Source organism: Serinus canaria, chromosome 10 (genome assembly GCF_022539315.1).
Source record: "Serinus canaria isolate serCan28SL12 chromosome 10, serCan2020, whole genome shotgun sequence".
NCBI lineage: Eukaryota > Metazoa > Chordata > Aves > Passeriformes > Fringillidae > Serinus > Serinus canaria.
In genome coordinates, this window is record NC_066324.1 from 5,761,717 (window position 1) to 5,789,126 (window position 27,410).

General features: G+C 40.1%; 1 protein-coding gene across 5 annotated transcripts in view; it reads right to left on the reverse strand.

The window, feature by feature from the left end:
• Positions 1 to 27,410, reverse strand: part of MCTP2 (multiple C2 and transmembrane domain containing 2) — a 128,507-nt gene that overhangs the window by 17,993 nt on the left and 83,104 nt on the right. For all 5 annotated transcript variants that reach the window (XM_050978380.1, XM_050978379.1, XM_050978382.1 and 2 more), the window contains 2 exons: positions 4,938 to 5,060; positions 2,049 to 2,090 (listed from right to left, as the gene is read on the reverse strand). In XM_050978380.1, coding sequence (XP_050834337.1) covers positions 2,049 to 2,090; positions 4,938 to 5,060 — 165 coding nt within the window. The remainder of the gene's footprint in view (positions 1 to 2,048; positions 2,091 to 4,937; positions 5,061 to 27,410) is intronic.

Consider the following 27,410-nt stretch of genomic DNA (forward strand, 5'->3'; position numbering starts at 1 on the left):
ATGCAAGTCATGGGAGTGCAAGCATGGCCCATCACTGCTGCATGGGGGAACACACAAGGCACAGTGAAGACATTAAAGCAATTCTGCACAGCACTGGCCATGGGACAAATGAAGGGGCTGGCAATTGTCTCTTCTGGCAGCTCTGTGCCAGGATTCCATCCACAAGAACTGTAATCTTGGGATGCAAAGTGCTATCTTCATGAGAAAGCCTGCTGGGGGTATCTGCTGTGAGAGGCTCTAGCCAGTGCTACCAGCTCCCTGTGTCAGAGAGTCCTGGAGTTTGTGTGGAATGGAGACAGAGGCAGCTCCCATAACAAATTGGTAGGGCCAAACCATCACCAGCTCAATGCTGACTCCCAGGAGTTTTACCAAACCTGCACACTTATTTAAAATAAACCAAGAAAGGGAATGACAGTGAAGCTGTTTGGGGGGGAGACAAAAACCCAAAGTCATTAAATCCATATTGAAGTGACGCAGTGTATTTGTACAGAGAGAACCAAAGTCACTGCAGTTAAATGTAGGGTAAATGTAACCTAGAATATCTTAGCAGCAATGAACCTATAGCACACCACAGGAAGCAGAGGGTTTGATACCTATTTAGTACATTTTTACTTCTCTTTTCCCACCTCAGCACTTACAAGGGAAAAATACAACATTAAAATAGAAAAAAAAAATTAAATGGGATTGTTCTAGTGAATAAGTTACACTTTTAGGCATTGCAAAAAAAATACTTACAAGTGTCTAGAACCAGGTACCCACTAAATAGAAATTACTGACTTCTACAGATTCACAGTATTCTTCTGAAAAAGATGCAACTTTCATTTAGCAACTTTTGAAGAGTTTTCAGATATCAGCCCATTCACTTGACGCATTTTACAATACAAAGAGTAAATAATAAATGAGAACATTTAAACAACCACTGTGTGTTGCAAGAACCCTGTAATTCAGCTGGATTGCCTAAACTTCACTTTACAACTTTGACGGATTTCTGGCTGCTCATTAAAATATAAGCACAGCAGAAGAGCAAGTTAAATTTAAGTAACTGCTCCCATCAATTAGTCTGCTGAGCTTCAATCCTAGGGGCTGTGACTGAGAAGAGTTAAGGTGCACTCGCTAGCTGCATTATTGATTTGCTTCTTAATGATCAACAATTTCACTGCAGCTTTTTTAAAACATAGAATATTCAAGAAGAGTCTTATTAACTTAGTATGCAATTTGAAAGTTTCACATCCCCTCATGAACATTTTCTTCCTAACAGCTAATGTTCCTTTGCATGCTGTTGCTCGTTAAATAATTCCTCACCTTTTAGCTTTAAAGTATTTATAGATTATCAGATCCTCCTTCACTTACTTATGTTTTTTCAAGCTGTATACATTAAGTTCTCTTAATCTTTCTTCATATGCCATGCCCTCTAATCCTTTTATCATTTGTCACTGTGGTTTGATAAACTTGGAAAAAAAATCCAATGAATTTTTCACAGTGAGAAGAATGAGTAAGTATGTTCCAATAAAATAAAAAACAGGCCTTGCCAATTCCAATTCTTTCCACATTTCAGCTGCTGAACTAAAAACTGTTTTTCTTTTTTCCCAGGCTCTGAAAGAAATGTTGAGAAAATTCTAACCAGCCCTCCACAAATCACCAATTCTGGCCTACTGAAGTGGAAACGCCAAATCGTTTGGGGAAAGCCATGAGCAGGGAATGTCAAGCAGCACTGAGGGGGGATTGCACATCCCTGTGTACATCTCTGCACCTCCTCCAGCACACACACCCCTGCAGGAGCACATTCATGAGCCTGTGCCCACTGCAAGGCCAGGCACAGCCTGGGGCTGCTCACAGTCAGGTCTTGTTCAGGTCTCTCAGATCCCCCCACTCTGGGGGGTTACACAAACCAACCCCTTCCTACTTTCAAACCTGCCAAGCAGCAAACTGCTGAAAACTGTTTTCCCAGTTAATACAGACAGTAACTGAAGATGTATGGAGAGATTATTTGTTTGTGTTCTCCCACCTTCTCTCTGATTCTACCCAACGCAGCTGTAAGATATGCTTACCTTATCATCTTCATCCTCATCTTCATCCAAGCCCATAAGCTCCTGCAGAATCAGATGTCCATATTAAAAAACACAACTTTTTTTTTTTTTTTTTAGTGACAGGCAATGTTCAAAAAGCTTATGATACTCCCACTAAAAGTTTCACTATACAATTTTCTCCCACTTCTATTGAAAGTCATTTAAAAAACCCACCACTTTCTCCTTTCCAAAACAGTGTTTTATATTCAAGGACCTTTCTTTTTTGTGGTATTCTGAACAAAGCATGCAATACCCTATACAAATTTTAAGTCTAAATAAAGCATTAGTGGCTGTGTCCAGTAAAATGAAGGCAACAGGCTTTCAAACACATTGCCAACTTTTACTATCTGTAAACAGCTTTGTTCTCAGTCTTGCAAATGAACCAACTGGTATGTCAAGGCTGAGGACTCTATACTCAACTTGTTCCATCCCCACTGCCACAATGACTGCTCCCTCCCTTTAGGGCCATTACTGAAACATTAGGCTTTAGAAAACACATTAGTATGAACATAATCAATCTCACATAGAATCCCAGTCAGATTTCTATGCAGCATTATTTCCTCCCTTTAATTTCTGTGCTGACAGGTAGGACAGAAAACAAAAGACTTGGCAAAGGCTTGGAATTAGGAGCACTTGGCTTTCAATTCAGGTATTTAATAAGCTGAGCCTTTAACAGGGTCCTCCAGTTTTTTTCTTGGTTATTTAATAGCTACATTTGAATCTGTGTACTACAAGTTTAAATACAGCAAACATGCAAAGAATGTGAAGAATCACAATAAAAAGATGTTTTGAATTTAGGGTTTCTTAGGGGGTTGGGTGTTTCTCTTTTGGGGTTTTTAAATTTCTTTTTTTTTTTTCCCCTGAAGAGCAGTTTCATCTAGGATGTAAAAGGTACTGGGAGTTCAGATAGCCAGATTTATTCTTTGGCTCTTTGGAATACCCTGAGCAGCTGAATTAACACTGATCATGGTTTAAATTTCTATAGAAGCTCCCCATCTGTAAATCATAAAACATTTTACCAATATTCACGAATTTAGCCTCCTGGCAAGTGGATCTGGAGTACAAGGTTAATACTGTTATTCACATTTTATAGCACAGAAATCAGAGAGAATTTGAGGTTCACTTTTGCAAAGACTCTTGCTTGCATTCCTCTGTATACACAAAATGTGTGTGCTGGCACACAAAAACCAAAGGCAGTGAATATCCAGCCAAGGCCTGAAGAAGCAAAAAACAAATAAATGACTGTGTAAAAAGCACTGGCATTTTGAAGAAAACCTTTTCTCATCTGCAGGACAGATGTGACTGGGGCTAGCACCTGATTGTCTATTTTTGACCTACAGATGGTTAGAATCATAGACACACATAAAAAAGGAATCAGGTAATATTAAAGGCACTTTGACTACTTGTTCCATATGATCCCAATCCTGCAAAGCACTTTGGCAGACGTGTGATTTTGCTTATGCAAAATGCACCCCTGAATTTCATAGCATGGCAGTGCTTACAGGATGTGTGACAGGAAAAAGAGCCAAATTCCTGATGGACCTTTCTTTAGTATTACCACAATTAGCTGTATTTTTAGAAATAGCCTTTTTGCAGGGTCCATCTGATGCTCTGCTCAATTTTTCTGTCTTATGTGAGACTCTCCTCACCTGAACATGCAACAAATTCACCACAGGATGGGAGGAGGGGCTGGAAGGCATTCTCTGTGTATTTTTTTTTTCTGGGTAGGTTATTATTGTTATTTTTTACTGTCTTTTGTATTAAAAACAAAAACATCTGTTTGCCTGGGATTCTCCCACATGGGAAGTTCTGCTTTTCTTGATGAAATCAAGTAGTCACTGAAGACACAGAGTATCTTTCTGCATTATTCTGGACTTGGCAGAAATTGAAGAAAGGCATTTATTTTACCATGTTTTCAAATTAAGCCTCCCCTGGTCTGGATAATGCAACTTCTCCTGATTTCTAAGAATCTTTCCACTTGGAAGGGGATGAAAACTAAACCAGCAGCAAATTTTTCACACGAAAACTAATAAACCTGCCACTGAATTTTTTAATTCTAGGATATTGTGCCTTTGTGTAAAATCCACTTGATTCATTTAGGTAAAGGTATGGTTACCAATGCCAATCATCTTTTAATCAGAAGTTAGAAGGAAGCAATTCTTTGACTTCCATTTCATCACTGTATTTATTTCACTTTTAGAAACAGAATATTATGGATATTCATGAATTTACTCTCTTGTCCAGCTCTAATTACCATTGTTAAAGACAGGGGTCAACATCAAACAATAATTTCATACCCCTACAGTAGAACTTTGTCACACTTGTTGATTATTTCTGTGTTCAAACCTTTCTTTGTTCTCCCAAGTTAAAACCCAAAGCCTAAATTTCTGGGGGGGGAAAGCCCCCTTTGTCTTTTAAGAGCTGAGGATGGAAAAGAGGAATAAAAGCTTCTTAAGACCTCAGATCACAGGACAAGGCTTAAAAGAACTACATTCTCTTTTGGATCCTATTGACTCTCCTCTTCTGTGAAACAGGAATCATTAGTGTGTTGAAGAGTGCAATGGCAGGAGGGGAATGGCTTTTAGGAACTTGCTGCTTTGCAAACCTTTTTTAATTCAGCTGAAAAACGTCTGTAGGTATTTAGTAAGCGAAATCCACCTCCTACACACTCTCATCTTCTTCTCCTACTACTCTGGATGGTTTATTGCTCTAATTGAATAATGAAAATTGAGAGGGTTGAGGTTTCTTTTCAGTAACTTTGAAACAAGAGTGTTTAGCTACACCACCAACTGAATGCCATCAGAACTTGTGACTTCACTCAGGGCAAACTGGGGCTGCCAGAAATGTTACTCTGCTTGCCACTCTACTTGCCTGGGCATCCTGGGCATTATTGACCTTCCCTGTTGTGACGAGGGAGAAGTTGTATGCAAAGAGCACCAGCAAAGCCAGGGGCACCATGTACAGCTCCACGGTCCAGACGGTGACCACAAACACCTGGAGAACACAAGTGTGGAAAGAGAGAGACACCTAAGAAAGGCTGTCAGTCATTATCACTGTGCACATTCATCCTTGAATCTCTGCTAACCCCACCCAGATTATTATTATTCTGGCAAAGAAACCTGCTCCCTCTGTTCTGTGTGAGTTCATCACCCCGCTGCTCATTGGCTTCTCCTCCCCAGTACCTGAGGAAGGAGAAGCCATGAACAAGAGGTCAGCCCAAGGCTTCTCCACTCCTTCCTGGGATCCCTCCAGCCTGAAAGCCTTTTGTCCTTAGTGCTGGTGTACAGCAGATGCACTTAGAGAGGTAAACCTGCTCCACTCATCAAACTCTACCTGGCAGGGGGTCTTTCCCAGCCTAGGGAAGAGCACGTTCCTCTTGTGCAACAGGAGCCACGGAGCTCCCTTGTCACTTCCCAGGGGATGATCAGCAAATGCATCTTCACCATTAATCCACCTATGCTCTTGGCTCAGCAGCACAGAGAAAGGACTGTCACCTTGCAGGAGGCAAGGCCTTAGGCTGCACATGATCCCTTGTTTTGGAAAGAGATCCAGTCAGCCTAGTCTCCATTCTCATGCTCTTGCCATTTTTCAGCACAGCATATTCTGATTTCACTGGTTGGTTGGAGTCTCTTTTCCTAAAAACCAGTATGAGTCTGTGTGTTTGGACTGGTATCTGACAGAACCCACTAGAAGCAAAACCAGAAGCCAAACTGGAACCTGAAAAACACGAATAACATGAAGGGGATCTAAAAAGCACACAGGATTTTTCAAAAAAACTGCACCAAGCCAAACTGCAATCCTATCTTACAAGGACCAACAACACCTGAACAGACTGCAAACTTGGAGGGGTTGGCAATGAAAAGTTAATAAACTAAATCCAGAACTGCCATAAAATGTATGTTGTGATCCCATTTCCTTTTCTACTCATACATAGTGTTTCCAGAAGAACTGCCTAATGCTGGTAGCAACTTAAAACTATTTTAAGCAATCTCCTTCAAAGACAAGGCACAAACACATTTTTCTGATTTTTCTTTCCCCAAAAGAAACTGGCTTGATCAAAACCAACAATCACATTTTTAGAATAATACAGGTAAATGGAAATGAATCAGATCCAGCAAAAGTATCTCAAACAACAACAAAGGGAAAAGTCTATGGGTGATGAGGAAACTAAATCTCTACCTCCCCTCATCCTTGGCTTGCCAAATACTACATATAAAGACAATGCTGGCAGTTGCAGAATGGGACATTAATGGCAATGAATTTTGTGTTATGGACCTGAAAGTGTAACCACACTGTGCCAAAGGAACACTTCCCATTGCATTCAGCAGTGTGAGAATTTACACCCCCAGACGACAGCAGCTGTTTTAACTTTTTAAACAAAAAGACTTGTCTGACGTCAGACAAATGGCCAGTTAATACCTACCACGGGCCAAAAACCAAACCAAGAAACAATGCCTGTATCCATAACCTTGCCCAAAGAGCACTTGCATTTTCTGGAGTGCACCTGATTTCATGTTTGCTGTTGCTATGCAAGGAATTCAACTGTCATCCTGTTCTTGGCATTTGTTGGCCTGTAAAGCAATCTTCAAGATATATTCATTTATAAAATGGGCTGACATCCAGGAAATAAATCCCCATGCTATTGATTTGCAGCACAAGAATGTGGAAGATTATTTGGTTTTGGTTTGTTTTTTTTTTCCCTTTTTTGATCCTGTTGTTCAACATACTAAAAAATTAGAAGTGATAATGATTCACACAGCCACATTTCATATGTAAGCAAGACAACAGAAACACGTGAATCCAGGCCAAGAATTGGTACCTGATTTGTCTTACGGGAGTCTTGCATAACTTTAGCTAATAAAACCTTCAATAGTTTTGATATTCCCAGCTAAAACATCCCCCATAAATGAAAAGTTCTAACCTGAACAAGTTCCTCTGAAGCTATTCCAACTCCCTTGGATGAATATATGCTTGTCTTTTAAGACAAAGTGAAGGTGATAACAGCTTCTGTCCTACCCTAAATGTTACTTCAAAGAACAAAGACCTGTTATTGTACCTATCTCCACAGTATCTTTCTCAAGCACACATAGATTTAAAAAGAAGAACTACATATAAACATATATCCAATCCTTACGTAAATTCCTTTCATAAAAATTCCCATTTCCAGATATTAATTCAAAACATTTGCCTCAGCTCAGGGGAGGGGGTTGCATTTGCACCACCTCCCTGGAGTACAAGCAAACTCAGCCTTCCCTTGAAGCAGCAAAAAGACCCCACCAGCAGCCAGACAGGCAAAGTCCTACAAGGAGTCAATGAAGCTCTTGGAGAACCTCTCTTCATTCACTCAATTGCAGGACTTGACCCAATTTTAGTGCATCTGTCACCATCCTATGTGAACATCACCCTGCTCGGCTGCAAGTGCAACACAACCTTGCAATCACAGGTCATTCAGGCAAGCTACGAAGTCAAGACCTTGGTGATTTTAGATCTTACAGTACATTTTGTGTATTATTAAGTTTCAGACCTCAAATAAAGCTTCATTGCAAAATCTCACTGTAGGCTCAATGGGTAGCTGAGGCATGCTGTCTCCTCCTTTCTAATGCTGGCTGGTTAATCAGCTGCTGAGTTGTAACTCAGACAGTGAAGCTTTGATAGAGCTCCCACATCTCCTTAACAAGAGCTGCTTTGCTGCTATTGCCACAGCACAGGGAACTTTCATTACTGTGACACGACACAGACACAAGACAAATTGATTTAGCTATTCAGAAATTATTTAGCCTCGGAGGTATGGGAAATGATTGCTGTGAACATACAGTACATAATAAAAGTTCAGAGTGTGTTTATAGAGCGAACAGAAATATTTCTGCTCTTCTAACAGCCTTTTGAGTAGTTCTGCAGCATCAGTTTTCAAAGCAGATCCCAAGCAGGCCCAAGTCCTATTTTATCAACTTTCAGGGAGCTCCCTGACACTGACCACAGCACCAGCAGCCCTCTGACACAGATACCCACTCCCCAAATGACAAGGTCCTCAATCATGCATTTTTTTACTCTCTCCTCAGTGATACTTTATGCCTGGGAGAAGTTCTTGAACTATACTCCCTTAATTATTTTCTTATCAATAGTTTCATGCTAAAACTCAAGAATGCTTCAGCTTGCTGATGTAAATAACAGCTAATGCAAGGAAGAGTATCTTCTTGATTTCTTGTCATCCCCAGTCTGCTTTTGCCTAATGCATAAACTAGAAATAGAATCCATTAACAGGTTCAGATCACTTTCCCAGTACCACAGAAGGCAGGGACACAAACCATGGCCCTGCTTCAAATGATCCAGTTTCAACAAACCATTCCTTTCTTCAATGTTTCTTGTTGTTAGACCAAGTTCTGTCAGACACAATCCATTACATTAATTGATACTTTTTCTGCTGGGCTTCACACTGTTCGTGGGGGAAGTTAAAAGCACAGCAGCCAATTTCTAAACTAAGAGTTAAAGCAGTAGAAGCGAGTTTTCTACACTACTCCTTTTTAATGCAGTTTGAGAGTATAAAAGCCTATTATAGAAGTGAGCACTTTAATTCACAGCATTCTAAAACAACGATCAAAATAGAAACAGGAATGGGATAGATCTATCTTGAAGGGAAAGAAAGAAAGAAAAAAAAAAGAGCTCTTGAAACTAATATTTAGACTAGAGCTCTACCTAAAAGACAACAGCAATATCACAGCCTTGGAGAAAGGACCACTTGATTTCAGCTGATTAATGTGTTGCTATTTCAAAGGGCCTAATAACTACAAGTTAAAGCTCTGGAGGTTTGGGAGCCGTTTCATCTGAAAATCATTGAAGAGGGGTCCAACTGTTCCTGTCAAGAAGCATGGAGTTTGAACAACCATGAGAGTGGCCCTTTTGACAGCAGCACAAAAGATGAGAGAAGGCAGTCTCAACTGAAAGTAAAAACAAACCCTTAGAAACACGTTTCAAATCTGGTTTTTCTGCCGCTCTGGTTCCAATTTAGCATCTGACTATTAAGACCAGATTTTAGACGGGTGTCTACTAAAATATGCCCATAAAACATTTGTCACCAGCAAACCCACAGTCATGGGATAGAACAGTTTTAAGAGGCTTAGAAGCCTAGCACAAGATAGGATTTTCTACGTGATTTTTCTACACAATAATTACAATTTTTCCAGCTGTAAGATTAACAGGCTCTTTTTGACCTGAAAAGCCTTTGTGGTGCAAAGAGGGATGCTGTGTTGTGTGACAGAATAACTCTTGGACAACACCAGTGATGGGAGGAGAGTGATACATTCCATCAGATGGAAGAAATAAAAGTGAAAGGAGATTAAATGCATGCGAGGAACCAATGGCATAAAGTTATTTTCTTGGTCAGTGCAGGCTCCAATGCTAATGAAATGCCTCATCAGCAGAGCTGTGAAAAATATTGTTTGAAACTCCAAGTTTCAAAACCCACAATTTAACTGAACTCTAAACTTCTAACAGCTTCATCAAAAGTTTCCTCGCGATTTATAAACACGTTCTGTGTAACTTGTGAAGGCACGAGAAAAACTTGGGCTGATACTGCTGTGAACGTCCAAGTTTGGTTTTGAACTAAGCTACACTAAACCAGATCAGTGAATCTGATTTGAAACAGAAAGACATGCTCCCCCTTATTTACAGGGGAGAGGAATTCTGTATTTTTAACTTATTTCTGGGCTACACAATTTCAGGTTGCCATGTACTCACAAATGAACTTCATAACAAAGGAGAAATTTTTGAGAATAAATATTCAGGGATAAATTCTCTATTTTGGGGGGGTTTCTAGGCTTTCAGTCCCTCTGCTTCAAACAAAATACAGGATATTAGCCAATAACATAAGATACTGGCTCCCCAAAAGGGCACTCAAATCCCTTGGAGGCAATAAGCCTGTCGACAACAAATTATTTCTGACAGATACTTATTCCTGCCCTTAGACAGGGAGAACACAAGAGCAGAGGAGAGAATGAACACACTCACAGAGAGCAGTACATTTGTGCATATGTGCATATATAGCTGTGCATATGGAGACATCTCTTCCAGATATGGGCAATATGGATGCAGGAACACAGCAGTGCTGAGCCTCCACTGACAAAAATGAGGGTGCCTGGTGAGGGCCCAGCCTGACTGGAGTGCAGCAATGAGGCTTGTGCTCTTGGGCTGGCTTTGCATGCAATAGTGAGAACATTAAAAAAAAAAAGTTATAAAAAAGAATGGAAATTATCTTAATACAGCCCCATTTAATAAAAGAGAAGTTAAGAAAAAGAATGGAAATTATCTTAATACAGCCCCATCTTAAGGCACAGCAAAAAAAAAGGTTGAGGAAACCATATAGCACGTATTTCCCACTAAAGATCCTCTGCCAAAGATGCATTCCAGAGTCGCTGTGCCTGATACTCTCCTTCCCACATTCACCTGATGCTCCCTCACCTCACAGCGTGCTCTTACTGCACCTCACAGCCGCGAAACTGGAGCTCAAGGAGGGTCAGTTCTGAGCAGAGTCACTCCCTCATTGCAATGCTGTGCTGGAGAACGTGGCAGGAAGAGAAATTACACTTAAATAAACCAGCACTGGCAGAAGAAACCTATTTACTTTAGATTCAATTTGTTTTTTGTGTCCCCGGCAGAAGAACGGGGAGCATCTCAACGGCAGCGCGGAACGTGCGCTGTATTGAACGGCAACGACCAAAATCAAAAATGACCTGAAGGAATGGAGGGCTTTAAATATTTATACCACATTACAAATCATCTCTGCATTGCTCCACACACCAGTGTACAACTCACTAATTTTTTAAGGGTGTACCAGAAGGCAAAAAGCTCTTTGAAGCAAGTGTGAGCATGACCGGAATTCAAAACAAAGACACAAAAAATCCACTTCAACACCCCAAAAGCCAAACCAAAGAATCAAAATGTGCCCCAAAAAACCTCAGTCTGCCTAACGTGTGACTGCACAGAACCGAGAAGCAGAAATAAAGGATATGTTTGCACAATTTGTTTTACCATGTGCATGAAGCTAATGTTTTTTTCCTCAGGTATTGCCTTGGATAACAAACCAGCCATAGTTGCCCAACCCAGTTGTCTGCATAGGCTAAATGACACAAAGCCATGTCCTGCTGCCATATCCACATCCCAACTCTTCTTTTCCCAACTGCATCTTGCTGAGTGAATGGCTCAAGGAGGAAAAGGGGGGGCCCAACTTGTTAGGAAGTACACAACTTGTGCTTGACAATTTACATCACATATGAGGATTCAACAAGAAAAAGGAGTAAAAGAATAAAGCCTGTGGAGGAGGATGGGAACTCTGGTCAGCACGGTCACAATTTTACAAATATTCAAAAGCAAAATAAAAAAAAAAAAAACAAACAACGTTCCCCGCTCCCAACAAAAAAAAAAAAAAAAAAAAAAAAAAAAAAGAGATGCAAAACCAACAAAAATAGTCCCAAAAACATGCGAAAAAACTCATACTGTTTAAGTCAATATGTGTTAGGGCCTTTTTTGTCATTGCCTGATTTAGACTCTTCAGGGGGATCTCATTTTCTCTGCTGCTGGTAGGAAGTAGAGACTCATTTGTGTTTTAAATGAAAGCTGTGATTCATGTGCAATCACAGGACTCTTAAGAAATGGTGCTTTAAGAAGAAGCATGTTCTGCAAAAGTCGCAGAGAAATCAGAAGAGCTGACAATATTGCAATCTGTTCTCCACCATCCTCTTGGGACACTGCCGTCGGAAACTCCATCAGGGAAGGTTGGGATGCTACACTCAAGACTGCAAACACTTACAAAATGTCCCCACTCTGAGCCTGAATTACTGTTGTCATTAACACGTTCAATGGATTTATCCCCTACTCTTAACAATGCTTGGAATCAGAAGGAGATAACAACAAAACAAAAACTAAGCTAATTAAAAAGTGACAGTTTTCTTTTATTCTGATTATTTTCATTATGGTAATGAGGATACCCAGCCTAGAAAAGTGGAACCAAGATCCATGGATATATTTCTGTAACGAGGAGGTCAGGGAAGAGGCACTCAGCCTAAATTTAGTTCACTGAACTTATCACTTGTAAAGCCTGTGTGTAATTTAAGATTTCTATACTGCATTCCAGCTATTTGACAAATACCTGGCACACTGGTCAGTGTGGATGATAACTTCCAACACGAAGGGGTGCATGCCTGGGGGTGTCACCTCTCTCCTCTAAAATATCTGCATTTAACCCTCAGAGCCAATACCCACGAGTCTAGTGGGTGCCCCTGTCCAATTTTCTTGTGGCTCCTACTTTATCCCTAATCCCTGTAAGAGGTTAAACCAAAATCAGCTCCAACAGGAGTTTTGGGTTCTATATTTATGTACGTACAACAGTTTTAGAGTAAAAGATTTCAAATCCTTTTAGGCGGCAGACACTGAAGAAATAGCTGTTTGCCAACATGCTGACTGGTCTAATTTTTCCCTCATGCTTTTATCTAACGTATTTTACATTTCCTGTGCCAAGTAAAATACAGTTAAGACCCTCAAGCAGTAAAGCTTAAAATCAGGAGGAAAAAAAAAAAAAGAAAGAAAAAAATTATTACAACATTTTTCTATGTTTTTGGGTAATCCTCAGGGGATAGGCCAGGGGAATAAATCTGCATGCTATTTCTAAAGGGGTTACTATCACAGACCAAGGTGACTGGACAAGATCCCAAAACAAAGAGGGGGTGACATTCAAGGGAAAAAAAAATCTATTGTTTTATATCGTAGATAAATTAAATGGTCATTTTAAATTCCCATGTTTTGGTTTGTTTATCAACAGGGTCACAGCTCTGGAATTATTCTCATACACAAAGTTATAATCTATTTGCAGGGAAAACAGGCATTATGCAAGTTAAAAGCCTGATCTTATAGTAGATAATTCTTCCAAAAAGCACCAGAAAAAAAAAATATCTGTGCTATTTAAAAGAAGGGGAAAACATAGGCAAATTTTATTTATTCTGGATAAGGTGAACACCTTAAAAGGGTCATGAAAAAGAATTATTGTTAGCTGAGCTGATAAATGTCCACTTATTTGGAGATGCATTAGTTAACATTTTGAGAAACATTAGCAACAAGGGACAGATGGTGACGTAATTGCTCAGCAGTAGAAGGAGTGGTAGTGGAAGTGCTCTTAAATTTGGGCTCTCAACTGGGTTCCAATTGGTAACAAATGGGAGTCTTAAATGATTATGTTTAAACTACTTTAATGACTCCTCCTTCACGTTCATAATGTAAATTAGAGCTGAATGGGTAAAGGAAAAAGGGCTCTCTCATAAAGCAAACATGTTAAATTAGACTGTGTTCAGTAAGAATCACACATAAGGTTACTTCCCTGGCATCTCCAGCTATGGCACAGGGGAAAAAGAAAAAATCAAAATACAGGTTTGTAGAACCTGGCAGTAAACCCAGACAAATGAGGAATAAATGATTGTAGCACCATTGGTGCAAATCTCCCTGGTACTCTCTATTCCAAAACCTCCAGTCCTAAAAAAAAAATATTTCCAGACTGAAACAGAGCAAAGGAACAAAACAATATTTTTAAAAATCCCAAACCAGTAAACCAAGACCACAAACCCAGAAATCTAAAAGCACCTCTAAGGCACATATAAAACAGTGAGATTATATCCTCACAGGCAAAGAATTCCAGATTATTTATTCTCTGTCCTTGAACTGTACCTGGGATTCCCCAACACAGCCCCATTCCAGAGCCCAGAAAGCCTGGGATAGATTTCCCATAGTGAAGAGGAGAAATGCAGTTCATAACCTCAGCCCTCCCCACACCTGACACACACCCAGGACACCAGAGCAGTGTGATTACACAACACTTAAACAATTCCAGCAGGTTCATAATCTGCAGTGTGACAAAATTGCTGCATTACAGAACAAATGCACGGAGCTGACTGAGGCTCACTGTAATTATACCCTGGATATGTTACCATTGTAAGCTAACAGCAGTGACACACAAAAACACCCCCTGTGTATTGACAGCATGACTATGTAATAGAGATTTTCCACCAGCAGACCTGTAGCATCTTGCTTTCCAAAAGACAGAATAATCTTAAGGAAAAAAAAAAATTAAAAATTGCAAGACTCCTGCAATTTCAGGCAGCTGTTCAGGTAAAACTAAAGCCAGGAGATTGTTTATTTTAATAAAGCTATTATATGTGCAACTCCAAATTAGGAATGGCAGGAGACTGGGGGATGCCTAAACCATCACCACCTGTTTGCCCTGAAAATCAATTAAAGTCACACTATCACAGCAATCCCTTCCTAGCTAATAAAAGTTATACAGCTTCAACATGCAGCTTTAGGTGCTTTGAGGGAATGTGCCTGAAATCTAAATCCTGAGTCTCACATTACTTCAACACTAAACACAACTCTCAACCACTGTAAAACTTACTTTTTTGGGGTTAGAGAAGGTGCTAAGAGGAAAGAGATCCCGAAATGCTGTTTTGATGCAGTGGATTGAACTAATAATCAGTAAATTCTAACGATTCAGCCAAGAACATTCTATAGAGTTTGAAGTAGGAGAAAACTGAAGTCCTTTATGACACATGCCTGTTCAACATATTCTGTGCTGCAGAACAGATCCAACTTTACAAGTTGAAAGCAAGGGCAGTAGAGACATCCCAAGTGTTTTAGTAATTAAACGAATATGCATAATGAACCATATGCCCAAAGGGCCTGTTCTTCATGTGGGCCAGATTTTTGTTTGAATTTTTAATTTTTATATACAGATGAAACATTTCATGTAATATAGCAACAGTGCAAAGGAACATGCTAAGCAGGAAGGGAAGGAGGAACTACCCATCTGAGAACGATCAGAATACACTTGATGAATTCTGCTCCTCAATTTCCGATTCAGAGCCAAGAGGGCTTTAAAAAAAAAAAAAAAAAAGAAAGAAAGAAAAAATCTTTTTCTCCTTTGAACAGCTGTATTACTCATCTGCTCAGAGTCTAGAAAAGAGGCATTGAATATATGTATATTTATATAGGTCATATTTATACATTTATGTGTGAAATGGAATTGATACACCAACACATTTAGATGCTGCAAGACTAGCAAAAACACAGACACTATCAAATTGAAAAGCTTCTGATCCACCAGAAAAAATAACTACAGGATGGCTCTCTGGTCTGCAGGACCTGTCATGTTGTGTGAGCTGCAGTGAAACAGGACACACTCACATCTGTCTGTGAAACAGGAACGGGCATTTGGAAAAAGATGGGTCAGATTCCACTCCTGTTTTACAGTAATGCTGCCCTGCTGTGAACGTGAGGATACCACAGCCTTGTTGCAGAAATATTAAATCTCCCAAGTTCTCCTGGGGTGGAGCTGTGCTTCTCCTCTCTCAGGAACATTTACCTTTTTTGCCATCCCTTGCCCTTAAAGTACTTTTCAAGCAAAAGCAGCATCCTTTGCAAATGAACGTTATTTCAAATATCTGGACTTCTAAATAATAAACTGGTTATTTTAACTGGTTCTGGTCCACTGGGCAAATTTCTCTTTTGCTTCAAAAAACCAGTGACTGTTTTTTTACCACACTGACAGGTACTTGTCAGTGGGGACGTTCTGGCTCAGAAGAAGAAAAACTTTCCTGCCTTGAGCTTTACCAGCTTTCTGAGTGCATTTTTGTTTCAGGTTTTATGGACCAAGAGAACTCAAATGCTAATCAGACTTAGTGAGGGAGAGGAAAATTTTGGGAGTAAATAGCAGAGTGCCTCCCAGTAGCTGAGGTGTGGCACTGCCCTGGGATAAACAAGCTGTGGCTGGGAGTGCCAGACTCAGTCCCACAGAGATGTGCTGGGGAAGCATCAGCCCAGCAATAAGGGAGGGAGACCATAACATGAGCACTGCACAATTAAAAGGGTGACTTTTCATCAAATTCAGCAGTTTCACTTTTTTTGGCACTTCAGGAACTCCTATAACCAAAAGTAGCATGGCAATGTAGGAGCAACCCTGGTCTCAGGACTTAAGAGTATTTAAAAGCTGAAATAGTTTCAAATAGCAGCATTCATTACTTTCAGTCCTAATTTAGGGTCTGTGCCTTTGCCACTGCTGGGTCTGCATGATCTAGTGGTCTCCATGGAAAGACAGATAAACTTCAACAGCTGTCAGAAGACAAAAATTGACAAGGAGCATCACCTTGCCTGACTGTTTAAATCCTTTAAGGAAGTGTTGCAGCAATTAGAGAGGGAGTTTAATCTTTGCAGAGTGCATTAACACTCTCCGACCTCCCAGACAATAGATCAGGCCTCAGACACATAATGCTTCCCTAAGGCTTTTTAACCAGAGCATTTGATCTCATCCTGCTCTGTGTGTCTTACTGTAGGTATCCCTGTGTGAGACAGGATTCACTGGGCACTGAAGGACCACTGGCTCTGCCAGTATTCACACAACTTTCAAAAAAGAGAGCAGGGATTGCTTTCATTGCAAGGCATGCTGCTGCAGAAATACCACTTCCCAGAAGAAGGAGAAAAAAAAAAAAAAAAAAAGAAAAAGAAACAAAATAAGATTAAAACCATCCAGAGTAGCTCTGCAAAATGTCTTCATTTTTATTAATCTCATATTTCCTTTCTACTGCCACTGTTTATTTCCCAGCTTTGGAATATAAATCTATTTTTTGGAAAAAAAACCCCATAGATTAGTTTTTTATTCATAGAAACAGTTATCTGATAATAATTTCAAAATACTTTATTTCTTAACCCCTGCAGAGGGACTTAAGGGAAAGGGAATTAGGAAGACAGGTCTAGTTTATTAAGGAAATTGAAATGTATCATTGCAAATAATTTTCCCAAATGTGTACATGGAAGTATCTGGGGAAGTTTTCTTAACTGCTGGAACAAGTCATCATCTCATTCCTGATGGGCATGTTCACTTAAAAAAAAAAAAAAAGCTAATATCTCTGTATCAATTATGCATTTCCCATTTAATATTCTAAACATTTTAAGAAAATTTGCTTAGTGCAAAATTTTTAATGGAATTAAACTGTCTTGCCATCATGTTCTGACAGAAGCCACATCTCCAATGGCCAATGCATAATGGGAGGTTAAAAGCAGCTCCCTGGATTCCCACCCACTGCTGAAAACTGGGTGCTGCACTCTCCCTAAGCACAGGGGGTTCTCCCCACCATGCAATGCATTTGAGGTACCCTTTTGGCTAAAAGTATTCAGATGAGGCTATTAATGCTTTTCATGAGCAGCAGGGTTTTGTTTTACTTTTGCAGACCTACAAAAAGTGCCTTTTTGTGGAGTACCTGCATTACAAAAAGGTTTGGCTGCTGCTGAAATGGGTGTCTCAAATTTGCCAAGCCAAGAGCATCACAAATGACAAAAAGGTCACATATACCCAGTATATTTAAAAAACAAGCAAGCCTTCAAAGTCAAAGTGTAATGCAGTTATTTCTAATCTGAACAAACAATAGAATGCACCTAATGAAAGCTGACAATTGGCTTTGATACAGAGATGTGCTGCTCTTCTCGTCCATTAAAAGATGAAAGCTGAAGGGAAGTACAGAAGACAGCGACTTCTCCCAAAACAAAAGTAGAAAGTTCTGAACCTGAGCTAGCAAAGTAGTTAAAGGCTGCTTTAGTGAAGACTTTTGCTCACCTTTGGCACTCATCTCTCAGTAAACATGCTGACATTACAGGGGTAATGCTAAAGGTAAAATAAATCAGCATATTAGACTGGTACAAAACACTACACGTTTTACATATTTATTAACATTTCTCAAAATCACAGCACTACCTTTAAAAAAGAAAAAAGGAAAACACACAGAAAAACACCAAAAGAAACCAGCTAAGCTTGACTACAGTGTGGATGCCACAATTAAGAAGAAGAGATTTCATTTTCATGAAGTTGAGGGGGGAGAGATCAAAACTCTATTGATGTTATTGGTAGCAGTGCAAACCTTTACTGTGGAAGCAGTCAAATTTATACATAATTAATAGTAACGATTTTTTTAAATCAGATTTCTGGGATTTTGCAGTCATCCCACTGCTCCACATTTATTTCCAACTGAATATTAAAAAAAAAAAAAAAAAAATGTAAAGGACATACCCTGATTTAAGGTATTTTTACTATTACTGCTAGCCTCAAACAACCAAGAACTTTCTCGTTACTTAAGAATTACCTCTAAGTTAAAGCACATCTTAGTTACTAATAAAGAAAAGCAAAGCTAAATGAGAACAGGCTTTTTTAAAAAGTGTACTTGCTCTGCAGCTTCTCTACTAATCTCTTTTTATTTCAGAACTTGTAAAGGATCCAACTCTTTCTTATTTGAAAGGAAAAAAAGCCCGACAAGCAAACGCCTTGAGAGAAATCCCTCAAGGTGTATCTGCCTCCATCATAAAACCAAATGTTGCATTACCTTCAAATAGGAAATTTCTTCCAGTTGTCACGATTTCTGCAACTGGTGTTACATTAGCACTGAGAGAAAGGGTGAATTAAATTAAAAATAAAATAGTTCAAGCAAGAGAAAGAAAACCTGCCAGAAAAATCTGACAAAAGCCTGAATGCCAGAGCTGGCTCATTCCTGAGGGTCCATCGCCATCTACAGGCTTTTTCTCCTCTCAGAAAATCTGATCACTCTATTCACACAGCATTTTTGCCCAAAATGAGGATGTAGATTTTTTTAAACTGATGTTAAACAACACAGGCTTGCTGAAGCTAATGGAGTTTGAGTGATTTAATCCACCTACAGATGTGTCTCTACTTATTCCCTCATTTTGGAAAAATAAAACCTTCCTCTATGCTTCAGGGGAAAGCAGTGTTGCTCTAAGCTTACATTTGTGTTAAAAAAAAAAAAAATCTACCTTTTTAAAACTAAAAGAAAAAAAAACTGAAAGGGGTGTTCCACCAATGACATGGGCAATAATAGTCAAAATCTATATTTTTCCTGTAAAACTGAGTGCTTTAAAGTACTTTCTAAGAGGTGTCAGGTCAAGGTTTTGTGAATAATGAAACAAACCCAAGCAGATGCTGACTGAAAGAAAAATCAATACACCTGTGGCTCTGGGGGGGGGGGGGGAAATAGCACACTAAGTATAAGAACTTTTAATTTTAATGGAATTTTCACTTCCTTATATGTACCTCTTTCATCCTACATGCCATGGGTTTCCTGCCTTTTTTGTTTGTTTGTTTGGGCTGAGCCTTATGTTTTTCCCATACAGCTTGCAGAGTCTATATCCATGCCAACTTTGGGAATTTTACAAATAAGCTTCTCAAATTCTGGTATTTCCAATAGTGGTGGGTAAGTAGCTTCTGTCTCACACTCCTGTTTAATGAGTCTCACGCAGATGCAACATTCATTCAACTCAGAATACTAATTTCATCTTTGTTTATGCAATTTGTGGTCTATGAATAAAGTGAACTTTCAGAAAAAGCACCAGGCAAATTGGGGAAATGAAAATGACTGAATCCTGACATGGAAAATCATCTCTTTGGGATCAGATAAGGTAGCAAATTATTGCAGATAAATTTCTCTTGCTGTTCAACCTGCCACTCAGATCAGAAGAATTACAAGTCAGAATCTTGTGATGAGAATCAAAAATTCAGAAGATGCCCATGAGTTTTAATCTGAAGTTTCTTTAGAGAATTTAGGACTGCAAAAATAAATACAGCACAAGAGAAAAGCAGCTTTCAAGTAGTGGGCATGTCAGCCTTGTCCACATTTTTGGTGGCAAATTCCTAAAGTAAGAAGGGAGATTGGTAACACAACCATGAAAATCAGGAGCTAAATTCACCTTTGACATAAACCAAGTTTTGCAATTTTGTTGGGAGTAAAGGAACCAGTGCTGCCTTGCTGGAGAGAGAATTTTACCTTTTCTAAAACAATAGTCAAAGGTTAAAAAAAATTAAATAATTAAATGCTAATGTGGGATTACTCTCACAGTTGGGAGAACACAGAATATCTGCTAGTGAGGCAGGAGTGTTGGATACAGGAGTTCAGCAGTGTTAAATATACAAATAAACCCAGCAACAGGCAAGAGTATTATTTCACTGTGCTGAGCAAAGCAAAATAAATACAAGGCATGCAAAAATAAATAGGAAAAGTACAAAATAGCAGAAGATCAACAACAATCTTTTGCAAAGCTTCAGGACTTTAAAAGAAATGAGGCGTTATATATGAAGGAAAAATTAAAAATAAAATTTAAAAAAAAAATTAAAAGGGCTTCATAAATCAAACAGTGAAAGTACAAGACAATATAGCAAACTCCAGCCAGACCACAAAGAGGGTTTGCTCTTCATAAACATCAGATCAGGCAGCTAAAATTATTACCAAAGCTCTCTTGTAGCTGTCACCTGTGGTGGGTATAATTACAGGCTACTGCTGCAAGCACGCCCACGTCATATGGCAATAAAAGGACCTACAGCTTGCCAAGACCAGGCAGACAATGGAGAACACACACCACCTGACGAGAGCCCAAAAAGATCAGCCAGGGAGACTAATAAAAATGACAGCTTCGAAACAAATGACAAAGCTTCAACCACAAAAAAAAAAAGAAGAAGAAAAAAAAAAAGCAATATCAAATTAGCTGGAAATGCAAGCACTGAGCAGAGTTCTCCAACAGGTTGCAAGTTGAGCACAAAGGGAGGAAGAAGGATTTGTGGATGCCTTTAGTTCATGGTCTTGCTAGAAAGAGCCCTTTTACATTTGCCTTTTTTATTTTTTTTTAATTAGATAAAATGTTCCCACATTTGACCTTGGCTTTGTGGGCTGTCATTAAATAGCCAAAGAGATGAAAACTACATTTCCAAACCTTTTTGGGAGACTGACAGACACACGTGTCTATTCAGCTACCTCAGCACCAACACCTTCCAGGGACAAATCCACACACTTTAACAAAGCTGAATTTCTTTCCCCCTGCCTTAATTCTCGACTGGATGCCTGCATACACATTCCTGCTGACCAGCTGCACAGGGGCTTATCCTACACCAGGACTGTTCTTTTACCCAAATACTTGGACCACAGAGCTGAAAATACACAGCCAAGGTATTAAAAGGCTTTATCATCAATTAAACCCAACAAAATGCAATTAAAGAGGGAGAGGCAGTGATTTAGGTCTCTCTCATTACCAGGGCTGAGGGAATCATTCTGATGTGAGGCATTCAAGTTTTGAGTACATGACACAGAAAGCCTCAAAAATATCAGCACAGCATCATTTAAGAGGAAGATCCCCAACCACAAAATCAAGGGAATTCCTATATAGGATAAATGCCTTGTTAAAAACACACAGAGGAAATTACTCCTCAGATGCAAAACATAGTTTTGCTTTTATTTTTATTTTGGAACATTTCACTGGTAAGAAGCAAATCCCTAAAACTCCTGAGCTGCAAACATAAGGCCATCCATCTTTTTCAAAGTTAAAAGGGATATTTGTACTGGTCTCTGCTCAGCCCCATCTCACCCTGACTCTATAGCTTCAAACTCTGCTTTTTAAATCTTGTTTATTGTGTTGTCAAGGCTCAAAGTGGTTATTTCCCTATTAACTTTGTCCTTGTTTGTTCTTGCATTTTTGAAAGAGCTGGAAATAACATGTGTTTACTTTGCTGTGTGTCTCTCAGCATCGTCAATATCACTGTTGCTATTCCAGGAATTTTAACTGCTGCAGCAAAGAAAAGTCTGGGATCTCGGGCTTAAACTGTATTCCCCCTCAACCACGGAAGAATAATGGTGGAAATGTAAAAATTGCAGGGGGAAAGGGTGAAACCATCTCCTTTAATTGTCTGGAGAAGCCTGTTTCCCATCCGAGCAGCCACTTGTGTCAGGTACCGTGCTCCTGACAGCTTTGCTCCAGCTCTGCTGCGTTTGCACAGGCACTGCCACGAGCAGCCAGGGGGAAACAGGATGTAAATGTTTCCTCCTTCATTAGGAAAATACTTCTAGTGGGATAGAACAGCCTGAAATAAAAACACACCTCTCCACTCCTGCCTTTCCACCGGAGTTCGAGACAACGATTTCAAGGATGTGCCTTTGCCCGGGATTTGCAGAGGGAAAGAGGGGAAGGAATGTTGGGGGCTCTGAAGAATTACTTACTAGGTGAAATTGCTGAAACCTGCCTCTTGCTGCTCCTCCAGCACCAGCTCTAGCCTGAACAAGAACGAATTTCTGTCGCAGGGATATTTTACAGCTCCCCTATTTAAATAGAAACTGCCTTCCTTCCTTTGCCGACTGCTGCTTTAAAACTGCAGCAAAACACAAGCTGCAAATGGGCTGAGAACAGCCCTTAGCAAAAGTTCTACTGTAAAGCGGATGTAAAGACCATCTCTTTTGCATTAATACTTTTTTCCTTCTTTTTTAAGTTTTTTCTTCTTCCAAGTTCCCTATTCAGTGTTTGAAGAATACTCATTCTTCTCTCTTTAGGATTACATCTATTCATTTTATTTAGCTTTTTAATGTGGAGACATTTCAATCTACCATTACTTTAATGCTGTTCCCGAATAGTTTGGGAACAATGATTTATATTTCATCTTCAGCTGTGAGGATGAAAAATAAAAAAGAGGATGGGGGGAGAAAAAAGACTATACCCTTCTCATCAGTTACACATGTAGTGAAGGCAGCGTGGTTTGTGTTTTGTATCAGGGAGCTGCTTGCTGAAAATTAAGAGACAATCCACAGGGAAAATAAGGAATATTTTAGGGGAGCTCATGTGAGAGCACATCTTGCTTCCCCACCCTTTAGAAGAATGAGTTATTACCACCTGCTGGAAAATACTCTGTTAAATTAAACCTCTTGGCTGGCCAGAGGTGCAAGAGAGGTTTGGTGACTCAAGTCTTTATCTTATTCTATAGCTGCTACTGGTCTCCTTTCTCCACAGATTTCTCATGCTCCCTGTGAAACTTTCATCCCAAGAATTTCCTCTTATTGATCTATAACTCCCCTCCCATCAAGGGGAAAAAATACAATAAAATAAATCACTGTGTTGCAAAACAATGCAGGAGTTAAATTGGATGTTTTACCCATATATTGTTGTCATGTCCAGGGTTGAATTATGCTCAGTACAAACAGGGCTGGAACATTTTGTGCTTTGCTTGGGAAAGCCAAACCAAAACATGCAGGAGACACTTGTCCACATACAGAATGAGAGATTTACCCCAAGTAAACTCCAGAAGGCTCCGATTTTGAGTTAACAAATATCTTTCCTGAGGGGATAAAGAACATTTCCCTCTTACTGATAAGCAATTAGCAATTTTAGAGGACACTGTCAACAAGCCACTGGCCTTTTGCCTGCAGTTCATCACTATAAATACAGCCCAGCTCAACAGGGATCAAAAATTGCTCATGTCTAATAAGATGATTGGTATCTTCTCTCTGAGATGAGTTTAGCTGGGCTCAGATCCAGCTGCTGGATCAGGAGCTGAAGTGGCAGAGTGCTCCATCACACACTCAGCAGAGATGCCCAGAAGTTCACAGGCTGCAGGCTCTGTCCTCTCTCTCTCTCTGTGTCACTGCCCCAGGTCAGACCTAAAGCAATCTGGCAGAGCAATGCACACCCCTGCAGCCTCACCCAGCCAGCCCTGGGGCTCCTCAGCCTTCCAAGCTCCCTCAGCCCAAGGGGCCAGTGCCCAAAACCAGGCATCCTCGAGCTCCCTCTGCGTTTAAAGAGCTTTGGAGATCTCAGTGGAGAAGAGTGACAAAATCCCACCTCTGCAGCAAGGACACAAAATTTTACATTTGGGTGGTGCTGCTGCATCCACAACCCCAAGAGCTCCCTCACTCTTGCATCAGCCAGATTTCTGGGGAGCCCAGAGTGCTCCAAAATGCCCCCATGCCTGTCACTTTCCCAGCTGCCCACCATTAAATAGCTGCAGGGAGTTGGACCAGAAGCCCCACATTTCCAACACATTATGCAGCATCACCACACACTCCTCCCTGTCCTCCCAGTACTAAGCCATCATAAAATAATTACTAGACACAGTGCAAAACACTGCAAAAGAAATAAATACTGCCTGTGCCTGCTGCACCCCTTGTCTGCTGGCCCCTGCTGCCAGCAAGGGCTGAGCTGGAAAAATCACTCCTACCTGATCCCAGCAGCCTGGATCAGGAAGAAGCCTGAACTTGATGGAGTGGGAAATGCTGGCAGTGCAAATGAAGGATTCTGGCATGGGTGAGTGTGCAGGGACCCTGAAGGAATCCAGAACAGCACTGCCAGCCACACCAGAGGTGCTCTGGTGGCTGGTTTCCCATCGTTTGCCTGATCCTGTCAACGTCTCTTGCAACTATCATACAAACTTTAAAAAATATATATATGATAGTAAAAATTCCAGTCAATAGATCCTTTTAATTCACACCAGCTTATATTTTTTAATGCAATTACTGTAATTTCATTAAATGGCATAATTGCCATTAATGCAGACAAAAGTGTCAATAGAAGGTGTAATTATGCTGTATAAAATCACAAGCACAATGTGCAATGATGCATAATGATTTTCCTCATGAAAATCATTGTGACTAAAATTAACTTTTAAATATTTTAAAAATACATATAATACAGTAAGAATGATTTGGTTATTACAGACTTCACTTCCACAACCAGCAAAGGGGGAGCAGAGCAGGCAGGGAGTGTTTGCATACAGAAGGAAGGTTCAAAAATTTGGTTTAAATGTGCAACAGGAAGGTAAGAAGACAAGTTTTTGTATGCATGAGTGGGAAAAACAAACAGGTTATAATCAGACATAGAAGCTGAGTTGTGAGCAGACATTCCCCCAGGCACACTACAGGACACAACTGCAGCTTTTGGATACCAGTAATGCTGTGTGGAAGTGATGTCTCAATGGAGAAAAGTGTGGTGAGGAAGGAGTGAAGAGGACCAGGCTAAAACTACAACACTGAGACTGCAGACTGGTAGAAAATTGTCCAAGGTAGGATATGGAGTGTGTCAGGCACATGAGAAGGACCATACAGGGATGTACTGCCCTATGTGTCTATGTATCTTCATTGTTACATATATTTCAACCAAAAGACAACATACTGGGTTGAACCCAGAGATAACTATACCAGGATTAAACAGAAAGGAATGTTTGAAGGGCGTTTTGGTCTTAAAAGTCTACAAATCCCCCCAAACCCTGAACTGATGGAGAAGAATACACAAATTAAAGGTATCTCTTGCAATATGAACACTGTCAACTCTACAGGCAACATTTTACATATGGGGGAATATTCCTGATATTCCCAGGCAGACACAACCATGTGGGACCATTTTTCACACCAGACCATGAAGAGAGGCAAACTATAAAGAACCCAGAAATTCTATGTGTGACCCTTTCCTCTGACCCAGGATGTTTTCTCTGGTTGTGTTACACCATTTCCACCAAACCCTTTATGCACAGGGCAAACATCACCAAAAGTGAGAATTTGCTCTTTGTCTCACCACCCTTTCAACCCTCTTTCCTAAACCTCCAAGCTTGAAAAAAATTCTGATTTACATGTGCTTCAGCAGAGCCCAGTGTCCTCTGTGCCTATACAATTAACTCAGATGAAAAATCATCAGATTAAAAGCACAGAACGCTGATGAAAAATGTGATTACATTTTTATAGCACAAAAAAATTCATCTACTCACATGTTCTTGGACTGTCTCCTCTCACCATTACATCCTAATAAAGAAATTTAGCCTGGGATGATGAATCTTATAAATGAGGAAACAGTGAGAGCATTTTTCTCATTCACTCGTGTCCTGCCTGTGCTGTCCTCTGTTTCCTCCCTCTTCACCTGTCCCCCTTTTACTCTTACACCCCCAAAAGCAGCTGATGTCCTTGTCACACACACAAGCTGTCTCACTAATGGGGAGGGAAGACTGAAACAGGAAGGTGAAAGATTCCATGTCCTTGGCTGCTGCTGTCCTCTGACAACCTCACAAATATTTTATCTGTCTGGCAGTGGGTTTTGTCTGATTGCTGAAGAAAACAAGGCTCTGGTGATTACACTGCCTGCTTGTCTTCCTCCTCCTCCCTCACTTCATTCCCCCTTGGAAGAAGGGGCATGGGTTACCTGTAGAGGGAAACCTAGGGAAATACCAGATCAAAATGGTAATTGCCAGGGGCCTGAGGGACATCATCGGTAAGGCAAAATAATTTTTAAAAACCACATTTTCTAGTTTGAGGGCTTAACTGGCATCAAAGCTACCAACAAAGGGTTTCATGAACTCAGCTGAAAAAAGGGGTAGAAAAGCTTTGTGCATCCACCTCACCTCATCTTTTAACCAGCACATGAGGAGTGGATTTTCCACACAGACTGGGCAGGGAGGGATGCTGCACCTACTGTGCTGTGTGCGTATTTTCAATACTATGAACACTCATGCTGGAAATAGTGAGAGAGAGAGAGATATATAATTAGCATTTCATTTTTAGTGCCAGAGCTGAATTATCTCCATGTGAGAAAAATCAGATAGACTTAAATTCTGGGTTGTAGAAGAAGCCTGTGGTAATTATTCTTAGAGTTGAGTATTTTTATTCCTTTCCCATTACCCACTTCCTTTCAGGAAACCATGAGTATTATGGTATCCAGTAAAGATGCTATCAACCTGTGACGTGTAATCTGCTCATACTCTTTTGCACTGGGAATAAATTCCTTTTTCTGTAGACCCATTTTCCCACCTTCTTACTTTTCTGCCGCTCCACCCTTTCCAAACTTTTCCTAGGTTTGGAAAACTGATCTTGACAGCTGTAACTTCACAAGCACTTTGGTGAAAAAGAGCAACCCTTTTAAATATGGGCTTACATTCCTGCTGTACAGTGATGGCAGGACATGGACACTGGAATTTTACCCTCTCTTTCTAGCCCCAGCATGAACAACCATCTGATCCCCTTGGACACAATCACAGAACTCCTTTGCACAGCCACTCTTACTTCAGTGAGGTACCAACCACGCTGCTCTCCAGCCATTAACTATATAGAATATATATAATATAATATAATATCTTCTGAATGAACTTCAGGAAACAGGAAGACAAAAATAATTAGAGACAAAAGACCCTCTTCATCCTACCCACTCATCTATGTGAGCCATCCCTCTAACCTACAGAGTGAAGACAGCTCCTCTGTCCTTGCTCTGAATCTTCTTTCAGTCAGGACTGGTCTACTTTACCCATCTGTGGCAAATACACTGAAGTGTTTTCCTTAAAAAATCCTTTAAGTATGTTACAATTCACAGACAGTAAATGCAGGAGAAAATCTTAGCGATGTGGATGTTGTATTGCTTAATAAACACTCAACTCAAAAACTTTCTTTCTGCATGCTGGACCACCACAAAATGATTTTTGCAACCTTTAATGGCATGCCAAACATTTCAAGCATGAAGAAAATGTCACACCGC